General features: G+C 37.6%; 1 protein-coding gene across 1 annotated transcript in view; it reads left to right on the top strand.

Moving 5' to 3' along the window:
- Positions 1-20,553, top strand: part of LOC124712075 (phenoloxidase 2-like) — an 84,569-nt gene that overhangs the window by 48,351 nt on the left and 15,665 nt on the right. The window contains exons 8-10 of the mRNA XM_047242370.1: positions 4,669-4,833; positions 5,986-6,114; positions 16,543-16,740. Of these exons, the coding sequence (XP_047098326.1) occupies positions 4,669-4,833; positions 5,986-6,114; positions 16,543-16,740 (492 nt within the window). The remainder of the gene's footprint in view (positions 1-4,668; positions 4,834-5,985; positions 6,115-16,542; positions 16,741-20,553) is intronic.

Raw genomic sequence — 20,553 nt, 5'->3', positions numbered from 1 at the left:
CACTCTTTGTTTCCTATTTGATAAGTATGAAGTAAGCCAATTTAGAACATTACCCTTGATCCCATACTTGTCAGGCTTATAGATGAGCAGTGCATGATTTACAGAGTCAAAGACTTTTGTGAGATCACAAAAGATTCCTGCAACTTTATTATGGTTGTCTAATGATGTGCTGATCTTGTCGATAAACTTGTTAATTGCATCAATAGTACTTTTGCCACGCTGGGAACCAAATTGGTTTCCCGTAATAATATCACATTTCTCCATAAAATTTCGAATCTGCATAGCAGCAGCCTTTTCAAAGATTTTTGGTAGGACTGGAAGGAGGGAGAGGGGACAATAATTCCCCATATCCTCTCATGACCCTTTTTTGAGCAACGGTTTTACTTCTGCATACTTCAGCACCTCTGAGAAGCTTCCTTGTTCAAAGGATTGGTTTATTATTTTAGATAGTGGGTATCCTATTATTTTACACACAGATTTAAGGACTTTTGCTGGTATTCCATCCCAACCTGCAGAATTTTTGTTTTTTAGTTTTAATATAATTTTTGTACATCTATTGTTGAAACTGTTTTGAATTTTGTGAGGCCTTCAGAATTATGATTTAGTCCAAAGGGACATACATTGTTCTCATAATCTGCAACATTAACCTCTGGTTTCACTACATTAATGAAGAACTCGTTGCAGCATTCTGAAATTTGAGCCGGATTTACAATGATCTCATCTTCAAGTTTAATTGTACTAATTTCATGTCTAGAGGCTTTGATACCTGATTCGTATTTTACAACTGACCACACTGCCTTTGATCTATTCTCATGTTTTAAGATTAATTTATTATTTGTCATTTGCTTTGCTGCTTTGACAACTTTCTTAAATATACTTTTGTATCATTTAACATATTCAATAAATTCAATTTTTTTATTATGTCTTAGTTCCTTATGTAGCTGCCTTTTCTTAGCACTGGAGATTTTTATACCTTTAGTGATCCATTTTAATTTTGTCATTTTATTAAAATAAGTTTTTTGTGGAAACATTTCATTGAAAACACTTAGAAAATCCCTTAGAAATGCTTCAAAGTTTGCTGTGCATGAAATAATTTTATCAAAGTGCCATTCTGTCTCCTTCAGCTTATCATGGAATAGAGTCAAAGTTTCTTGGTTGAAGATCCTTTTTACATAAGCGTTTTTTTTTAAGGGACTTCTCTACCTGCTCTGTGTAGCTCAATGAATAATGCTGAATGATCAGAAATTCCTAGATCTAGACAAAATTTATGAGTATATCCATCTTCAAATATGTAATTTGTTAAAATATTGTCAATGCATGTAGCTGACTGAGCATTTTCTCTTATAGATTCAGAAAAATTAGAAGCTTAAAACCAAAAATGGCAGCAGGTGTTGATGAAATACCAGTTTCAGTCATAATAAGGACTGCAGTGCAGATTGCAAAACCTTTAGCACATATTGCAATTTTATCCTTTAGTGAAGGTGTGTTTCCTCAGCGACTAAAGATCTCAAAAGTGAGGCCACTATTTAAAAATCGAGACAGACATAAAATAGGAAACTACCGTCCCATATCACTTCTTCCTCCTTCCTCCAAAATATTAGAGAAACTGACGAAATTGAGAGTCACTAGTTGCCTAGACAATAATTAACTTTGGAATAGTAAACAACGTGCAAAACGACGCACAGAAACTGCAGTCATAGACTACACCCAAGATATAATTAAAAATTTGGAGAAAAACAAAAGTGTAGTAGGAATCAATTTAGATCTATCTAAAGCTTTCGATGCAGTCTGCCATGAAATCCTCCTTGATAAGCTGGAAGCAGTAGGTATTAGAGGAAGAGTTAAATGTGGTTTGAGTCATATCTCAAAAACAGATCTCAGATTGTAGAGCTCACCACTGTAAATTCAAATCAAAAAATAAGGTTTGTTTCAGAAGCAAAAGAAGTTCCTTTAAGAGTACCCCAGGGCAGCATCGTAGGGCCACTACTCTTTCTCATATATGTCAATGATTTATAGTTACAATATGATACAGCCAAAATTGTACTATATGTAAATGACACAAGTCTGATAGTGAGCGACTTTAAAAACTCGTTACAGTCAACTACTGACAAAATCCTAAAAAGCATTGAGACTTGGTTCAGTGCAAATAAACTTACACTCAATGCAAAGAAAACAAATTACTTACAGTTTGGTAAAATGATTCAGGATGAAGACATTAATCTAGAACTGGGTGACAGACTAATAGAGAGAGTGCACTTTGCAAAAGTGTTAGGAATGCATATAGATGAAATAATTACCCACAGTCTGACACAAGCTCACTGCAGACCTCTTTTCAAAAAGTTAGGAATACTTGCTCTGCCATCAGTCTATATACGTAAATGTGCACTCTTAACCAAAGCTAATCTAAGCAATCTCCACACAAATGCATACTATCACAACTATAACACAAAGAACAAGAATGATCTCCACATAGAACAAGTAAGAAGAACACGAACTCAGAAGCATGTAAGCCACATGGGCATTAAGCTCTATAATGCACTGCCTCAGTACATTAAAGATTTAAAGGACAATACAAATTTTAAATTGGAAATTAGAAAATTTTTAATTGATAAATGTTGCTACTCAATGAATGAATATCTTGAAGACCAAGAAAATGACTTTACAAACTAACCTCCAAAATTTTCTGTCTTCGTTTGTTTCAGCTTTTATTATACTTTACCATCTATAGCACTAGTTATATATTGTTACTGAGATACAAATTACTATAAACCATTTATGTGGGAAGAAACTGTAAGTTTGCTGTTATTTATTATAGACAATTTCATTTTGAACATTCTATATTTTAATTTCTGTGTATGACAATATTGTTAATTTCTACATATGACAAGTCCAATATTGTTTGTATGATGACACGGATGCTAGATAAATAAATAAATAAGACATTTAGTGACAAATTGGTCCCCCTTGTATGCTGCACCTTTGGAATTGCCAATTTCAAATAAAATGCAAAATAAATTTGTTCTAAATGGTTCCAAACAATCAAAAATTGGTGTCTAAATTTACTATAAGTGCAAATCGAGCAAATTACTTAAGATAAAGCAGAAACAGTATATTTCATTGATACTAAAATTAGGAAAGTGCTCAGTACTGTATAATACACATGTTGTATTTTCTATTTATTTCAAAACTGGGAACAAATGTGGATTTAACTTCATTAATATATGATATAACAGTAAAGATGCTACCTGGGGAAGATAAAAATGTTTTGTTATGAAGGTTACAGTCTTATGATTAGAAGCAGCAAATTCTTGTACTTTTTAAAAAAATTATTATACTATGCAGTCTTTAAATTAAGAATAGAACAGAATATTTTTATTAGCCTTTCAGTATTTTTCATACAATTGGCTTCATCAAAGTTTACAGAGGGTTTTAGTTTCAGAATGATATTCAAATAGTTACAGAAAGGGGAGAAAAGGAACTAAAGACCTTTTCTTCAGCATTATGTAAAACAATGTTTTATACAGTAATTAAATACACACATAAGAAAAGAATCACAGTAAATAACTAGCTTATATAATATCAAAACATTTTCTTCATAACTTAGGTAAAACATATATTTTGATGATTAGTTTCTAAGAATTCTTCAGTTGTATAGAGTTCGTTGTTTTTTAGCCAGGTTTGCAATGTATTCTTATATTTTTTAGTGGTACTGTACGAGCTGAGCATTGTAACTTATTGAAAAATTTTATGCTTAAGTACTTATAGTTATTATGGACTACAGCAAGTCTTGTGGAAGGCAAGTCCAGCAGGTGACTGTTTCTTGTACTGTGTGCATGCACATCACATCTCATGATCAATTTTTTCAGATTTTCTCTGGCATATATTAAACTGTTATATATGTACATGCTTGGCACTGTCATTACACCAAGAGATTTAAAATAATTTCTGCAGGACTCTCTGAGTGCTAACCCTTCCATGCAACTGTGCTTTCTTCTGCCATCTGAAAATACATTCAGCCCCTAGGGAGTTACCCCAAAGCGATATTCCATATTGCAGTTGGGAATGAAAAAAAGCATAGTACAAGTGGAGTAGCAATTGCTTGCTCACACTGTTTCTTAATTTATGCAATAAGAAAAGTACTCATGCTAGTTTACTACATAGAAAATTGGTGTGTCCTTCCCATGAGAGCTTTTGGTCTATGATTAGTCCAAGTAATTTCACTGTTTTGTTTTCATTTTTAGTTACTTTGAGATTAATTATTATTTCTTCTGTTTTTGTTTGATTTATGTACAGCTGGTTAGCCTGACACCAGTAATTAGCCATTTGCATCATTTCTCTATTTTTGTCCAGTACACTCTGAAAGTCCTCTCCTGCACTTATTAAAGTCATATTGTCAGCATATAGTATGTTCTTACACGGTATGTAATTCAAGAAGTCATTAACATAGACAATGAACAGATGTGGACATAAAACACCAATAGTGTTCTTCAGCCCCCATCACATATTATGTATGATTCCAAAGGTAGTGACAGATTCTAAGAAAAAGTGGATGTAAATTTATCCTGGATCCTAATAAAAATAGCATAATTGCTTTCAGTTACTGTTACTGTGAATACTAATCTGTAGTTGTCACTTTTTTCTTAAAAATAATTTTTGTTGTCTTTTTAGGTAAGGAAAGAAATTGTTGATCTTACGGAAACAGAAGGAATTGACATTCTTGGTAACATGATGGAGGCAAGCTCACTGTCCATAAACGCTAACTTGTACGGTGATCTGCATAACCTTGGTCATGTTATGATGGGTTTCTGCCATGATCCTGATGCAAGACATCTGGTAAGTGTAATGAATGTAGCTGAAGGAATGTGACACATGGAAATAGAACATACAACAAATGTCAATCAGTATACACTAAAAGTAAAATAAAATCAATTTATAATTTCTCAGAACCTTTCATCTTCACATTTTTATACAGTGTTCATGTAGTGCATGTAGAGCTCAGTTGGCAGACATAGGGTTCTGTATTATGGTGGAAAAGTGAAACAAGAGTTAAAACACATTCTGTAGCAGTGATGACACCTGTAATGGCAATATCGAGATAAGTTAAAAAAGGAAGAGTAATAATTACTGACATATAGACAAGTGCACATCCTGTCAGCTGTGATTAAACATAACTATGCTAATCTGACATAAAGGTAATCCAATAAACTTAGTTCATCTCCAAATTTGTCTAATTGAAGTATGGAAATGAGGAAAATGAGTCCATATGATATCTGTCTTTCCTCAAAAGTGAGATATAGTACCTGTGAACAGCTTTTTGAGTTATTGAAAGTGTGAAATGTTACTTAACAATAACAAAATATGAGGCATGTAGTGACAGAGATAACTTGGGGGCAAATACTACATCATGCTTTGAAACTATCTTTTTAGCACGGAAAGGAATTTTACTACTTTCTCAAAACTTTCAGAGTGATCTTCAAATGTATAAAGCATTTTTATTTATTGAATTACAATTATATGAATTAGTAACAAGCTTTCCAGTTTAATAAAAAATCTCTATCAACCACAAGAGCTTTTTCTCACAGAAATGTCGCCATTATTTTTGCAACTGCCAACATAAAATTTTAATATCTGCCAATATGGAGGCAAATGCATTTTCTATTAATAGAAGTGCTATGTTTAGAAAAATTACTCCTTCAGTCTGATTGATACTATGAACACCAGCATTAACATGTTTGTATGCTTCATGGCACTATTTAACATAATAATTTGAATATTTTCTGACTATACTTATATCCCCAATAGTTGTAAAATATCAGATAATAGCATAGTAGCACTTTGTTGTTAATAGTAATATTGAAATGTATTCTGTCAGTCATTGTTTTGTACTCAGAGGTTTTGAACATAACTTCCCATTTTCATTTTCTAATTTATATTTTTCTTATTAAGAAGTTACTATTTCCTGAAATCATTTTACTTTTGTTGCAGGAAACATTTGGTGTTGTTGCTGATCCAGCAACAAGTATGAGGGATCCTATTTTCTACCGATGGCATGCTTTTGTAGATGGAGTCTTCCAGGCACATAAGAGTGTTCTGCCAAGATACAGTGTCGAGCAGGTACTGTTGAACATCTTTAATATTCATATATTCAAAGTTTTTTTCCATATGTTAGTAATTTATAGTAGCATCTGCTTTCAACATTCAGTTAGTATCAGTCCTGACAGTTGAATTCTCTCAAACTTGATGGGCTCATTATTGAAACACAGGTACCTAACTACAAAACGTGGTAAGTGTGTACACAAAGAGAAATGTTCATTCTATGAAACAAATGCCATTTACAACAAAATACCCAAAATACTGTGGAAATCTGAAAATCATCAGACTTGTGCAAAAAGGTTTACAACATATCAGAATGAACTTTTTCAACTCCCTCCCATAAGACATCAAAATGTTTATAAATGTAATGCCATTGTTTAAGAAGGAAATGACAAAACCTTCTTGTATGTCATTTATTCACTTGCTATATATTTAACTTAATCCATGATCCACTCACATTAATGTGACCACCAGCTATTTTCTACATCAGTGTGCAATAACCAATCACAGGAGGCAGGTGGAAGCACTAGCAGTGGAGGCCATATAAAGCATGTTATGGGATGTTAAAAAAAGTGCAGTCTTTGTCGTATTATGGAAACAGAGTGATTTATCTGACATCCAAAGGGCAGATCATTGGCATTCAGGACAAAGGTGGAAGCATTTTCGAAACAACTGAGTTTGTAAACTGTTCATGCGCTACCTCGGTTAAAGTGTACTGTACATGGCAAAATGGTATTATCCACAACAGAACCCATGGTAACTACGATGCACCATGGGCCATAGATGACATGTGAGCTATGGCTGCATAGATGTGTATGGGCAAATAGATGTACAGTGTTGACCAACTGACCACCCAAATGAACCAGTGGGCTACCAGCCATGTCTCCTCAGTGATTGTCCAGCGAATGTCGCCACGTATTGGCCTCTGCAGCAGGTTCACGATTATGCACCCAGGCTGACTGCTGTTTATCAATAAAGGCTAGAATTTGCACACCAATACCAGAACTGGACTTCCACTGAGTGGTGGTGTTTTCAGACAAATTGCATTATATGCTCCACTGGACTGAAAGCAAACACCCTGCAATAATCATTGGAAGAAACGAGTTGGGAGCATTACGGTCTGGGAAATGCATTTGTGACATTTTCTAGGGCACAAAAAATCAAACCAAGTATCCATCTATTCTCGCAGTTTATTTATCCTTGGTACAGTGGCACCTACCAGCAGGACAATGCAACATGTAACACAGCTTGCAGTGTACGTGCACGGTTTCAAGAGCACGAGGATGAGTTTACCATACTCCACTGGCCACCAAACTCCCTGGATTTAAACGTAGTCCCAAGCCTATGGGACCACCTTGATCAGGCTGTTTGTGCCATGGATCTGCAACGAACAAATCTAGAGCAGGTGGCCAGGGCACTGGAGTCAACATGACTCCACATCCCTGTCTATACTTTCCAGAACCTCATTGACTCTCTTCGAACATGTCTTGCATTGATACATGCTGCAAAAGATGGTTATTCAGGCTTCTGGCAGGTGGTCGCATTAATGTGACAGAATCAAACAATGGAATGTCCAGGATGGAATGTAACAATATTAGAGAAGGAAAGCTGCTACTCACCATATAGCAGAGATGCTGAGTCACGATAGGCACAGCAAAAAGATTCACACAATTATAGCTTTCGGCCATTGTTGCCTTTATCAAAAATGACACACATATTCAATAACACACACACACACAATGACACACATATACAATAACACACACACACACACACACACACACACACACACACACACACACTCATGCAAATGCAACTCTCTCACACAACTGCAGTCTCAGACAACTGAAACTATATTGCAAGCAGCAGCACCACTGCATGATAGGAGTGGCGACTGGGTGGGAGAAAGGAAGAGGCTTGAGTGGGGAGGGGGAGGGATAGTACGGTGGGGGTGGTGGACAGTGAAGTGCTGCAGTTTAAACAGAAGGCCAGGGTGAGGTGGAGAAGGGGGGGGGGGGGTGGAGTAGCGGAAAGGAGAGAGATAAAATGAAATAAAAAGTCTGGGTGTGGTGGTGAAATGACAGCTGTGTAACATTGGAATGGGAATAGGGAGGGGGCTAGATGTGTGAGGACAGTGACTAAGTTTAAGACCAGGAGAGTTACGGGAACATAAGATGTATTGCAGGGAAAGTTCCCACCTGCACAATTCAGATAGGCTGGTGTTGGTAGGAAGGATCCATCTGGCACAGGCTGTGAAGCAGTCATTGAAATGAAGGATATGATGTTTGGCAGTGTGCTCAGAAACAGGGTGGTCCAATTGTTTCTTGGCTACAGTTTGTTGGTGGCTATTCATGCAGACAGACAGCTTGTTGGTTGTCATTTCTACATAGAATGCAGCACAGAGGTTGCAGCTTAGCTTGTAAATCACGTGACTGGTTTCACAGTTAGCTCTGCCTTTGATGGGATAGGTGATGTTAGTGATTGGACTGGAGTAGGAGGTGGTAGGAGGATGTATGGGACAGGTCTTGCATCGAGGTCTGTTACAGGGGTATGAGCCATGAGGTAAGGTATTGGGTGTGGGGTTTGTGTAAGGATGGACGAGTATATTTTGTAGTTTCAGTGGATGGCAGAATGCCACTGTAGGAGAAGTGAGAAAGATAGTGAGCGGGATATTTCTCATTTCAGGGCACAACAAGAGGTAATTGGAACCCTGGCAGAGAATGTAATTCAGTTGCTCCAGTCCTGGGTCGTCCTGAGTTATGATGGGAATGCTCCTCTGTGACCGGACTGTGGGACTTTGGGAGGTGATGGGTGACTGGAAAGATAAGGCATGGCCAATTTGTTTTTGTACAAGATTGGGAGGATAATTACAGTGAGTGAAGGCTTCAGTGAGACCCTCGGTATATTCCGGGAGGGACTGCTCATCACTGCAGATGCGATAACCACAGTTGGCTAGACTGTATGGAAGGGACTTCTTGGTATGGAATGGGTGGCAGCTGTCGAAGTGGAGGTATTGCTGGTGGTTAGTAGGTTTGATATAGATGATTCAGATTCAGATTCTTTATTAGTCATTCAGCATTGTTACATGCAATAGACTTCGTCAGTTCACTTAACCTATTAATTTTACAAAAAAAAATTTTACATATTTAAGTTGATATTGGGCATTTCTAAAAATTCTTCTAATGAATAGAATGGATTAGTTAACAAGAGGTTATGAACATTGTCTTTAAATAATTTGTCAGGCTTGATTGACCCATTTTTAGACAATTTGGTATATATTTTAATTGCCATATACTTATGACTATTGTTAGTTTTAGCTAATCTATTTTGTGGCAACAGCAGAGAAGTACACGTTCTTGTATAGTAGCCATGTCTTTCATTTGTTACACTTAAATTAGGTAGTTAAGTAAGTATGTAGTTAACACTGTCAAGAATATATAAATTAATTACTGTTAAAATTCTATATTTAGTGAACAATGGTTTACAATGTGTTCTATTATCTACCTTAGCCATTACTCTGATTGCTTTGTTCTGGATCACCATAATTTCATTTATTTTTCTGCTGTTTCCCCAGAGTATTAACCCATACCTTAAAACAGATTGAAAAAAGGCAAAGTACGCTGACCTTACATACTCGAATGTCACACAACACATCAGTCTCTTCAACAAATATATAACTCTTGACAACCTAACCACTATGTGATCAACATGAGAGTTCCATGTTAGGCTGTTGTCAAGTACAATACCTAAAAACTTTGCCTTTTGTTTTTCTATTTTTGTAGTCTTTGATAGACTGAACCACATATTCTGGGTCTTTTCCTCATTTAATAGCAGACCATTGGCATTAAACCATGATGTTGCATTTTCTTTTGCCAATTTCATATCACTTACAAGTTTATCAAGTACATGGTTTACAGATAGAAAAGCTGTGTCATCTGCATACATATATGTCTTTACATCTATATTTCCTGGTAAGTCATTTATGTGTACAAGGAAAAGAAGTGGTCCTAATTTAGATCCCTGTGGCACTCCATGTTGAACCTCGAGTATGTTTGACAGATGACTTCCTGAACCCACCACCTGGTTCCTTTTATTGAGGTATGATTTGATGAGTTTTAAACTTTTATCACTATTCCATAGTACTCAAGTTTAGAGAGCAGAAGTGAGTGGTCAACACAGTCAAAAGCTTTGCTCAGATCACATAAGGTTACCTGTGCGTGCGCATGGTCCTCAAATGCTGCTAGAATGTCTCTGACTAAGAGCTCTATGGCATGTATAGCTGACCTTCCTTTTCTGTAACCAAACTGTGATGCACTTAACATACCATTTAGTTCTAGGTACTCATACATCTGCTTATACATTATGCCTTCAAAGACTTTTCCTAGTACTGGAATTACTGAAATTGGTCTGTAGTTTGCAGGATCTGATTTGACACCCTTCTTAAAGACTGGAGTTACCTTGGATAGTTTGAGAGGATCAGGAAAAAACCCTTCTATGAGACACAGGTTTATAGAATATGTTAATGGTGCTGCAATGTAATGTATGATTTCTTTCAATAGATTGTTTGACATATTAAAAATATCTGTACTGTATGAATTTTTCATTTCTTTGACTATTTTAAGAACTTCATGTTGGCATACCTCTTTGAAGTGTTTCAATGATGATCCGGCCCTATTATGATTTAGGTTTGCTCTCTTCAGATAATCTATACATGTTACATTGGGTTTACTGATCAGCTTTTTGATATCATCAGCACAGCTTACAAAATATTTATTGAATGTATCTGCTGGTATTGGGACTGTCTTCTCGAAGTTTCTGACTTCACCTTTAACAGTATTAATTACTGACCATTCTGTTTTGCATTGGTTTTTACTATTTTTTATGAAATTTGTGTTGTATCTTAGTTTTGCTTATTGCAGCTCTTTCTTATACAGTTTCTTAGTGATTTTTTTCGAGATCCTTAATTTCATTAGAATTGTTTACTTTGGCAAGGCGCTTCAACAGCAGTAGCTTATTTTTTAGATTCTCCAGTTCTTTGGTGTACCAAAATTTACTTTTTCTTGTTTTATGGTATTTCTTTTGAACAAGATGGGCTTTTAAAATACCTGTTAAGTAATTGTGGAATGTTTCATAAACTGTTTGGGCACTGGAATCACAGTTTTGAAATAATTTGTCCCAGTTTGTTATGCTCAACTGGTGTGTTAGTTTTATGAGATTGTGTTTTGTTAATATTAAGGTATTAGATTTTGTTAACTTTTGTCCAGCCTTGCTCTCATCCCCTTTTATAAAATGTCTTAACTTTACTGTTAACATGGAGTGGTCTGAGAAAACAAACTCCTTTACCTTGGTGGAGTACATATCACGAGCACAGTTGACAAAAGCATTATCCAAGCACGCTTGTAGTCTTGTTGGTTCTGAATTTACATGATGGAAGTTGTGCTGCCTTAGCATATTCAGTAACTTATTTACACTGGGTTTGTTACATGTTACATCAAAGCTTGAATTAAAGTCTCCCCCAATTCCAGTTACATACTGTTTCCATTTCGTTATGTAGCAGAGTACACTGTCTAAATTATCTAAAAAAGTTTTATCATCTGAGTCAGGGGAATGGTAGATACATACTATGATAAGTTTCATTATATCACATATGATCCCGGTAATTTCAAAGTGTTTCTCTACACATGCCCAACTAAGATCTAGTTCTCTACACTCTATTTCATTTGAAACATAGATAACAGTACCACCATTACGGTACTGAGATCTGCAAAAACTGTTTCCATATTTATAACCTTCTGGTACATAGTATTGTATTTGTTCTGGTTTAAGCCAATGTTCTGATAGACATAAGAAAGAATACTTATTCTGTGGCAATGACTCATCCAGAATTTCAACTTTATTTTCAAGACCCTGAATGTTTAAAAATAGGATGTTGTTGTGACTTATCTGTGAGTTAGCAGGCTGGTTTTTCACATTTTTATTTTCTTCTTTCCTTGAAACCATAAAAAATTATCACTGAATGACACAGATGTATTTTTCCTTTGGCTCCTCCTTAAGCATTGCTGTGTTGCTGCTCCAGTCGTTGTTGGTTCTGTTACTGCTGCTGCTTCTGCTGATAATGATGGTGCTGCTGCTGTTTCACTTATTTCTGGTGTTTGTTGTTCCATAACTGCTGTGCCTTTCTGTGAATTATTAACATTTGGAGTGTTCACTTGCATTAATAAAATTTCCCATTTGTCTTGGAGAGGTGTAGCTTCACTGATAGCAGATTTCACATTGGATTCTACAGGATACACACACTTCCTGTCCATGAGAGGTATGACTTTTCTATCATCACACTGCACATTTGAGATTTTATTTACAAGTTCTAAAATTTTGGTTACTATTACGTTTTTTCCAAGTACATTTAGATGGGAACCATGTGTTGTGTGAAATCTTTTCCCTAAATTGCTGATGTTCACAAATGTTACATTTTCAAACCGCTTGCAAATATTTTGCATCTCTTTATTTGCTGTTTCAATTTCTTTATTTACACAGGACCATTCTATCAAGTCGTAACGGTGTGGCACTGAAAAAACAATAACATTTGTTCCTCTCAGCTCATACAGTTTTCTTTTTAGCGAGATTAACAGATCGTTTTTTTCGTTCCTAGCTATGTCAAATTGATCCCGCCAGGAAGATGGAAAAGTCCTTTTTGCTCAATGAGGAAATTTTTTCTTGACTCATTGCGTAGCAGCACTGAATTTTGCTCCCAGTTTTATTGTACAGTTAAAACTAAAATTCGGACTACTTGTACGCCGAAATTCAGCGGCTGTATTTTGTCCTTGGCTGTCAGAATACAGTTCAATTTTACCAGTACTTGCTGTTCCGAGATTTCCTGTATCCTGCCTATCTTTGCAGTAAGCGAAGTCTTGTTTGGCACTATTTATTGTGTCTTTTTTGCTAACACATGTCGATATTGTCTCAGTAGAGCAGCTTAGCGGTGGAAGATTTTTCGTGAGCACTTTCGCATATGATCTTTTACTTAACTGCTGCTGAAATATTCCATGTTTTACCTTATTCACAAAGTCGTTTGGTTTTCCACATGGTACACTCATACTGTTAACTTCACTTTCACAATCCGTAGTCGAAAGAGCTTGAAAGTAATTTTCGTTCACTATATTTATGTTTATTTCGCCGTTTTCTGTATCTTGTATTATCTGTTTCCATCTTTTGTATTTCACTTCCGTCCAATTCTCCGACATATTCGTACTTTCATGGCGCGAGTTTTTCATGTTCCGTTCACTTTTTTCTTCTTTAAGTTTCTTGATATCCATCTTCAAGGAACTGATAATAAATTGTAAACTAGACACCCGTTCGCTGAGCTTTGTAATTTCATCCTTACAACTGTCACAATTTTTCTTTTTCATGGCAAAATTCACACTTTTTCTTGGACACGTACAACGAATTTTTACATTAGCCGCCATCTTGTGGAGGTGCTGATGTAGCCATCTCTGAGGTGGATGTCAACATCTAGGAAGGTGGCTTGTTGGATTGAGTAAGACCAGGTGAAGCAAATGGGGGAGATGTTTTTGAGGTTCTGGAGTAATGTGGATAGGGTGTCCTGACCTTTGCTCCAGATAGCAAAGACGTCATCAATGAATCTGAACTAGGTGAGGGGTTTAGGGTTCTGGGTTTTTAGGGAAGATTCCTCTAGATGGCCCATGAATAGGTTGTCGTAGGATGGTGCGGTACAGGTGCCCATAGCCATACCCCGGATTTGTTTGTAGGTAATGCCTTCAAAGGAAAAGTAAGTGGGTGAGGATATAGTTGGTCATGGTGACTAGGAAAGAGGTTGTTGGTTTGGAATCCATAGGGCGTTTGGAAAGGTGGTGTTCAATAGCATGAAGGCCATGGACATTAGGAATGTTAGTGTACAGGGGGGTGGTATCAGTAGTGACGAGCAGGACACCATGTGGTAAAGGGACAGAAAGTGTGGAGATTCAGTGGAGAAAATGGTTGGTATCTTTTATATAGGAGGGTAGGTTCTGGGTAAAAGGTTGAAGGTGTTGGTCCACGAGAGCAGAGATTCTCTCCGTGGGGGCACAGTAACTGGCCACAATGGGGCATCCTGTGTGGTTTGGTTTGTAGACTTTAGGAAGCATGTAGAAGGTAGAAGTGTGTGGAGTGGTAGGGGTGAGTTTGGAGATGGACCCCGGGGAGAGCTTCTCTGATCCACCACCACTGCCCCCAAACCACCCCCTGTTAAGTTTCCAGAATTTTTTAACCTTGAACCTTGCCTCACCATCCTTCCCCAAATCCCTCAACATGCAAACAGAAAGAACTGCAGTCCATCAATTAAAAACTGATCCTGACCTTATAATCCTACCTACCACTGTTGTCTCGAACTGCAAGGATTACCTGGTGGAAGGACTCGGTCAGCTGTCAGATACTTCCACCTACAAACCTTGCTACAGTGACCCCATTCCAGTAATCCAGCAGGATCTCTAGTCACTACTCAGATCCTTAGGCCCATCCCAGAACAAATCCGGGGTACGGCTACGGGCACCTGCATCGCACCATCCTAGGACAACCTATTCCTGGGCCAACTGGAGGAATACTTCCTAAAAAGCCACAATCCTAAATCCCTCACCTGGTTCAGATTCATTGATGACATCTTTGCTGTCTGGAGCAAAGGTCAGGACACCCTATCCACATTACTCCAGAACCTCAAAAACTTCTCCCCCATTTGCTTCACCTGGTCTTGGGCTACATCAGTACTTCCATCAATATCAAACCTACTCACCACCAGCTATATCTCCACTTCGACACCTGTCACCCATTCCTTACCAAGAAATCCCTTCCGTACAGCCTAGCCACCTGTGGTCATCACATCTGCAGTGATGAGCAGTCCCTCTCGGAATATACCGAGGATCTCACTGAAGCCTTCACTCTCTGTAATTATACTCTCAACCTTGTACAAAAGCATATTGGCTATACTTTATCTTTCCAGTCTCCCGCGACCTCCCAAAGTCCCACCGTTTGGTCACAGAGGAGCATTCCCCTTGTAACTCAGTACCACCCAGTACTGGAGCAACTGAATTACATTCTCTGCCAGGGTTTCGATTACCTCTCATCGTGCCCTGAAATGAGAAATGTCCAACCCACTATCCTTCCCTCATCTGCAGTGGTCCTACAGTGGTAGTCCGCCTTCCACTGAACCTACGCAATTACTTGTCCATCCTTACACAACCCCTGCTCCTAATGCCTTATCTCATGGTTCATACCCTTGTAATAGACCTAGATGCCAGACCTCTCCCATACATCCTCCTACCACCACCTACTCCAGTCCAGTCACTAACATCTCTTATCCCATCAAAGGCAGGGCTACCTGTGAAGACCGTCATGTGATTTACAAGCTAAGCTCAACCGCTGTGCTGCATTCTGTGTAGGCATGACAACCAACAAGCTGTCTGTCTGCATGAATGGCCACCAACAAACTGTGACCAAGAAACAATTGGACCACCCTGTTGCTGAACGCGCTGCCATATGATCCTTCCCATCAACACCAGCATTTCTGAATTGCAAAGGTGGGAGCTTTTCCTGCAATATGTCATATGTTCCCATAACTCTCCTGGCCTCAACCTTCATTAGTCATTGTCCTCCCCATCCAGCCCCTCGCTGTTCCCATTCCAGCACTACACAGCTGTCATTTCACCACCACACCCAGTCTTTTTATTTCTTTTTATCCCTCTCCTTTCTGCTACTCCCCTCCCCCCCCTCGTCTAAACTGCATCACATCTCTGTCCACCACATCCACCATACTATCCCTCCCACTCCCCACCCCAGCCTCCTCCATACACCCACCCAGTTGCCACTCCCATCATGCACTGGTGCTGCTGCTTGCAGGTGTGGTTTCAGTTGCCTGAGACTGCAGACGTGTGAGCGAGTTGCATTTGTGTGTGTGTGTGTGTGTGTGTGTGTGTGTGTGTGTGTGTGTGTGTGTGTGTGTCTGTGTCTATTGTTGACAAAGGCATTAATGGCCAAAAGCTATAATTGTGTGAATCTTTTTGTTGTGCCTGTTGCAAATCAGCACCTCCGCTTTATGGTGAGTTGCAACTTTACTTCTCTGATAATGTGACAGAATAGTGTATGAGCATAGTACACTCAAGATCTGTTTGGAATGGCATTGTATCTGTCTGACATGTTACACTGTAATCTTTCATACAGTTAATTTTATAAGATATATTATTTTTTGCAGTCTCTTGGTGTCATTATTCATAATTGTGCAAGCACATTAACCTCCTATGTCTCTTTGCTTGGATTAGTGTGCTTTTATTATGTAAACTTGACTCATAGCATAATGCAGCATTTACTGTCTAATCAACAACACATATATAACTAAATTAAAGTAAACAAATATTTAAGCACAGTTTAGCTATTGTAACAGTTAAAAATTTTTATGATATACAGCTCAGTTTTGATGGAATTCGGGTTACTGGAGTGGAGGTTGCAACACAGAATCTACCGAATATACCAAGTAATGAATTTGTCACATATTGGCAACAAAATGATATCGATTTGTCAAGAGGATTGGATTTTGCACCAAGAGGCCCAGTGTTTGTTCGATTTACACATTTGCAACATGCACCATTTGTAACTAGAATTACGGTGAGTATTTTATTACTCATATGCTTTGTTGATGGTAAGCTGTATATATCAAATTTTATATTGATTCTGACATTTCTTCATTCATTAATTCTGCAAATCAGTACATACCCATGGGTTGATCATTTATAAAAAAGTTATTTACTCCTATTTCTTATTCATAGCAAAATATGCTGTATTTCAGAATAGTTTAAAAAGAGATATCTGAATGAAACACACCTGGCTCTCAAGAGAACAATGTGTGATGCCTTCAGTGACTAGCATAGCAGAATATTGTCATATGATCTTTCACAAAACCCAAAGAAATTCTGATCATATATGAAAGCTGTTAGTGGCACCAAAGTTAGTGTCCAGTCCTTAGTGAATGAGACAAGAACTGAAACTGAGGGTAGCAAAGTAAAAGCTGAAATGCTTAACTCCATTTTCAAATGGAAAAATGTAATATCCTATGACTATAGTATCAGTGAATCACTATTAGAATCAGCCAACTCATACAAATACCGGGGTGTAACGTTTGTAGGGCTATCAAATGGGAGGATCACATAGGCTTAGGCATGGGTAAAGCAAATGGTAGACTTTGGTTTATTGGCAGAATATTGGGGAAGTTCAATCCGTCTACAAAGGAGATTGCTTACAGATCACTTGTGTGACTGGTTCTAGAATATTGCTCAAGTGTGTGGGAGCCATATCAAATACGACTAACAGGAGATGTTGAATGTATACAGAGAAAGGCAGCATGAATGGTCACAGATTTGTTTGATCCATGGCAGAGTGGCACAGAGATACTGAAGGAACTGAACTGGAAAAATCTTGAAAATAGACTTAAACTATCCCAAGAAAGTGTGTTAACAAAGTTTCAAGAACCACCTTTAAATGGTGACTCTTGGAATATACTACAGTCCCCTATGTATCACTCACATAGGGCTCGTGAGGATAAGAGTAGAATAATTACTGCACATACCGAGGCATTTAAACAATCATTCTTCCCACGTTCCATACATGAATGGAATGGGAAGAAACCAAAATGACTGGTACGATGGGTCTTGCTCTCTGCCATGCACATCATGGAAGTTTGTAGAGTATAGACATAGATGTAGATGTTAATGCAAACTAGGCAATGCCATGAGGCAGTATTCATTAGCATATTTACCACACATTTCTTAAAGTGCATTCAGGGGGATATGAGATCACTGCAACAGCTCCTAGGCTAAAACCATTTTCAAATGTTTGGTGTCAGTAACAGGAAATACAATTAAGATTTTATTAGAAACATAGGTCAAGCATTTGTTTGGCTTTCAACATTGTGAAATTCTATAGTGCTCTTGAATCATTCCTCACAAACAACTGTGGTGCCTTATGTGGAGTCCTGCATTATTTTGTTCTATAAAATGAGGCATAAACTCCCTTGTCACAAATCTGTGAGGTAGCTAAAGATTATCCAAAAGTTGTACACAAATCAGACTGCTTTATATGAGTTAAAGGATAGGAAATGGAGGTAGGACTGAGCGAGATAGGGTTATAGCCTATCTGAAATGATATCCAATTTGTACGCACAGCAAACAATAAAGGAAAATAAGAGGAGATGAAATAAACTGAGGTTTGTTAATCACTTTGTAATTCTGCCAGTGAAAGCAAAGGACTTGGAGGATAAGTTGAACAGAATTGATAGTGACTTGGAAGTGGTTCTAAGATTAACTTCAATAAAACTAAAACAAGAGTGTTAGAGTGTGGTCATATTAAATTAGGTAATGCTGGGGGAATTAGATTGTAACTGAGGCACCAGATGTAGTATACAAATTTGGAAAAATAACTGGCAGTAGCAAAATAAACATGATATCAAATGCAGACTGATAATAGCAAGAAAAGCTCTTCTGAAATGGATGATTGTGTTATTATCAGATATAAGTTTAAGTGTTAGGAAGTCCTTTGTGAAAGTTCATGTGGAGTGTAGCTTCTTATGGTAACAAAATGTGGGCAATAAGTAGTACAGTCAAGAAGAGAACAGAAGATTTTAAAATGTGGTGCTACAGAAGAATGGTGAAGGTCATATTGGTAGGTCTACTTCTATATCTACATACATACTCTGTCACCTCATCTTTGTTTTATATATATATTTTTTCCCACGTGGAATGTTTCCTTCTATTATAATGATACATACATACTCTATAAGACATCATACAGTGTTTGGTGGGAGTGGGGGACCATGTACCAATTCTAGTCATGCCCTTTCCTGTTCCACTTTCAAATGAAGAGAGGGGAAAAATGGCTGTCTGTATGCCTCCATACATACTCAAATATATCTTCTCTTTTCTTCAAAGCCCTTATGTGAGATATTCGCTGGTGGCAGTAGAACCATTCTGCAGTCAGTCTCAAATGCTGGTTCTGTAAACTTCCTCAATAATGTTTCGCAAAAAGAACATCATCTCCCCTCCAGGGTTCCCGTTTGACTCAACACTACATTGATATTCCATCTGGTCCTGGTGACCTATTTGTTTTCAACTCTTTCATTTGCTTCTCAACATCAGGGAACCTTATTTCTATGTTCTCTGTACAGGAGTCCGTGCGATTGTCAAGTGATAGTATGTATGTACGATCCTTCTATGTGAATGATTTTTTAAACTGAAATTTAAAAATTCAGATTTCCTTTTGCTGTCTTCTACTGCAATACTAGACTGGTTGATGAGTGTCTGAATATAAGCCTTCAATTTGCTTAGTAATTTTGTATACAATCAGAATTTTCTTGTATTCTCAGCCATGCTTTTTGCTAATTTGATGGTGGAAGTTGTATGCTTAATGCATCAAGTTTTTATAAATGTTGTAGGAAAGTTATTGTAGAATGCAAATATTCTTGCAAAATATAAATACTTTAGGATTAGAGGAGACCACTCACCAAAAAGTAGAACTGTTGAGTTGTCGATAGACGCACACAAAAGAAAGAAAACTTGTCAGCTTTCAGAGTTATCATTTGACAAGCAAGAGTAAACTACACAAACACTGACACACATGCATACACAGGTCCATGTCCCTGCATGGTGCTAGCTAGACTAGAGTAGACCAGCCAGCACCATGCAGGGGCATAGACATGTGTTTGTCTGTGTGTGTGTGTGTGTGTGTGTGTGTGTGTGTGTGTGTATTGTATGTGTGTGTGTGTGTGTGTGTGTGTGTGTGTGTGTGTGCGTGTGTGTGTGCGTGTGTGTGTGTGTGTGTGAGTGCGTGTGTGTTTTAATATAGTTCGTTAAAGGATAACTCCAAAAAGGAGCAAGATTTTTTTAAATTTAATTTCTTTTTTTTTTTTTGACCACTCGACAGTGTCTGTTCATTGTCTAAGTGGGTTTGTAACAACTTATTTGCTCTTTCTAACCTAGAAAATCCCCTAGCCTTCTTGATGGACTTATTAACTTTAGTAACCAATGTTGTTATGATGAATCATCATCAATAATCCCTGTCTCGATACTGAACTGTCAATAAGGTCAGCCCTGTTTATAGTTACAAGATTTAAAATATTTCCATTGCATGTGGTTTTTTGAACTACCTGCTCAAGACAGGGAATGTGTTCAGAACTGTTTCATAGGTCTGTGTGTCTGTACCACCTGCAACAAATCCACAGACATCACAGTCTTTACTAGGTAGGTTAAAGTCATCCCCAACTAACATTGCACGATCAGGGTATTTTCACACTGCTAACTGTAGAGTTTCTTTGAATTATTCTACAGCTGTTGCAGTGGAATCGGCAGTCCTTAAAAAAACATAGGATGATTAACTGGAGTCCACCTAGACTGGTCACTTGCATCCATGCAACTTTGTGGTCAGACTCAA

This window comes from Schistocerca piceifrons, chromosome 8 (assembly GCF_021461385.2).
Source record: "Schistocerca piceifrons isolate TAMUIC-IGC-003096 chromosome 8, iqSchPice1.1, whole genome shotgun sequence".
Classification (NCBI taxonomy): domain Eukaryota; kingdom Metazoa; phylum Arthropoda; class Insecta; order Orthoptera; family Acrididae; genus Schistocerca; species Schistocerca piceifrons.
The sequence above is the reverse complement of the archived record's forward strand: the minus strand, read 5'-3'. Positions and strand labels throughout refer to the sequence as shown.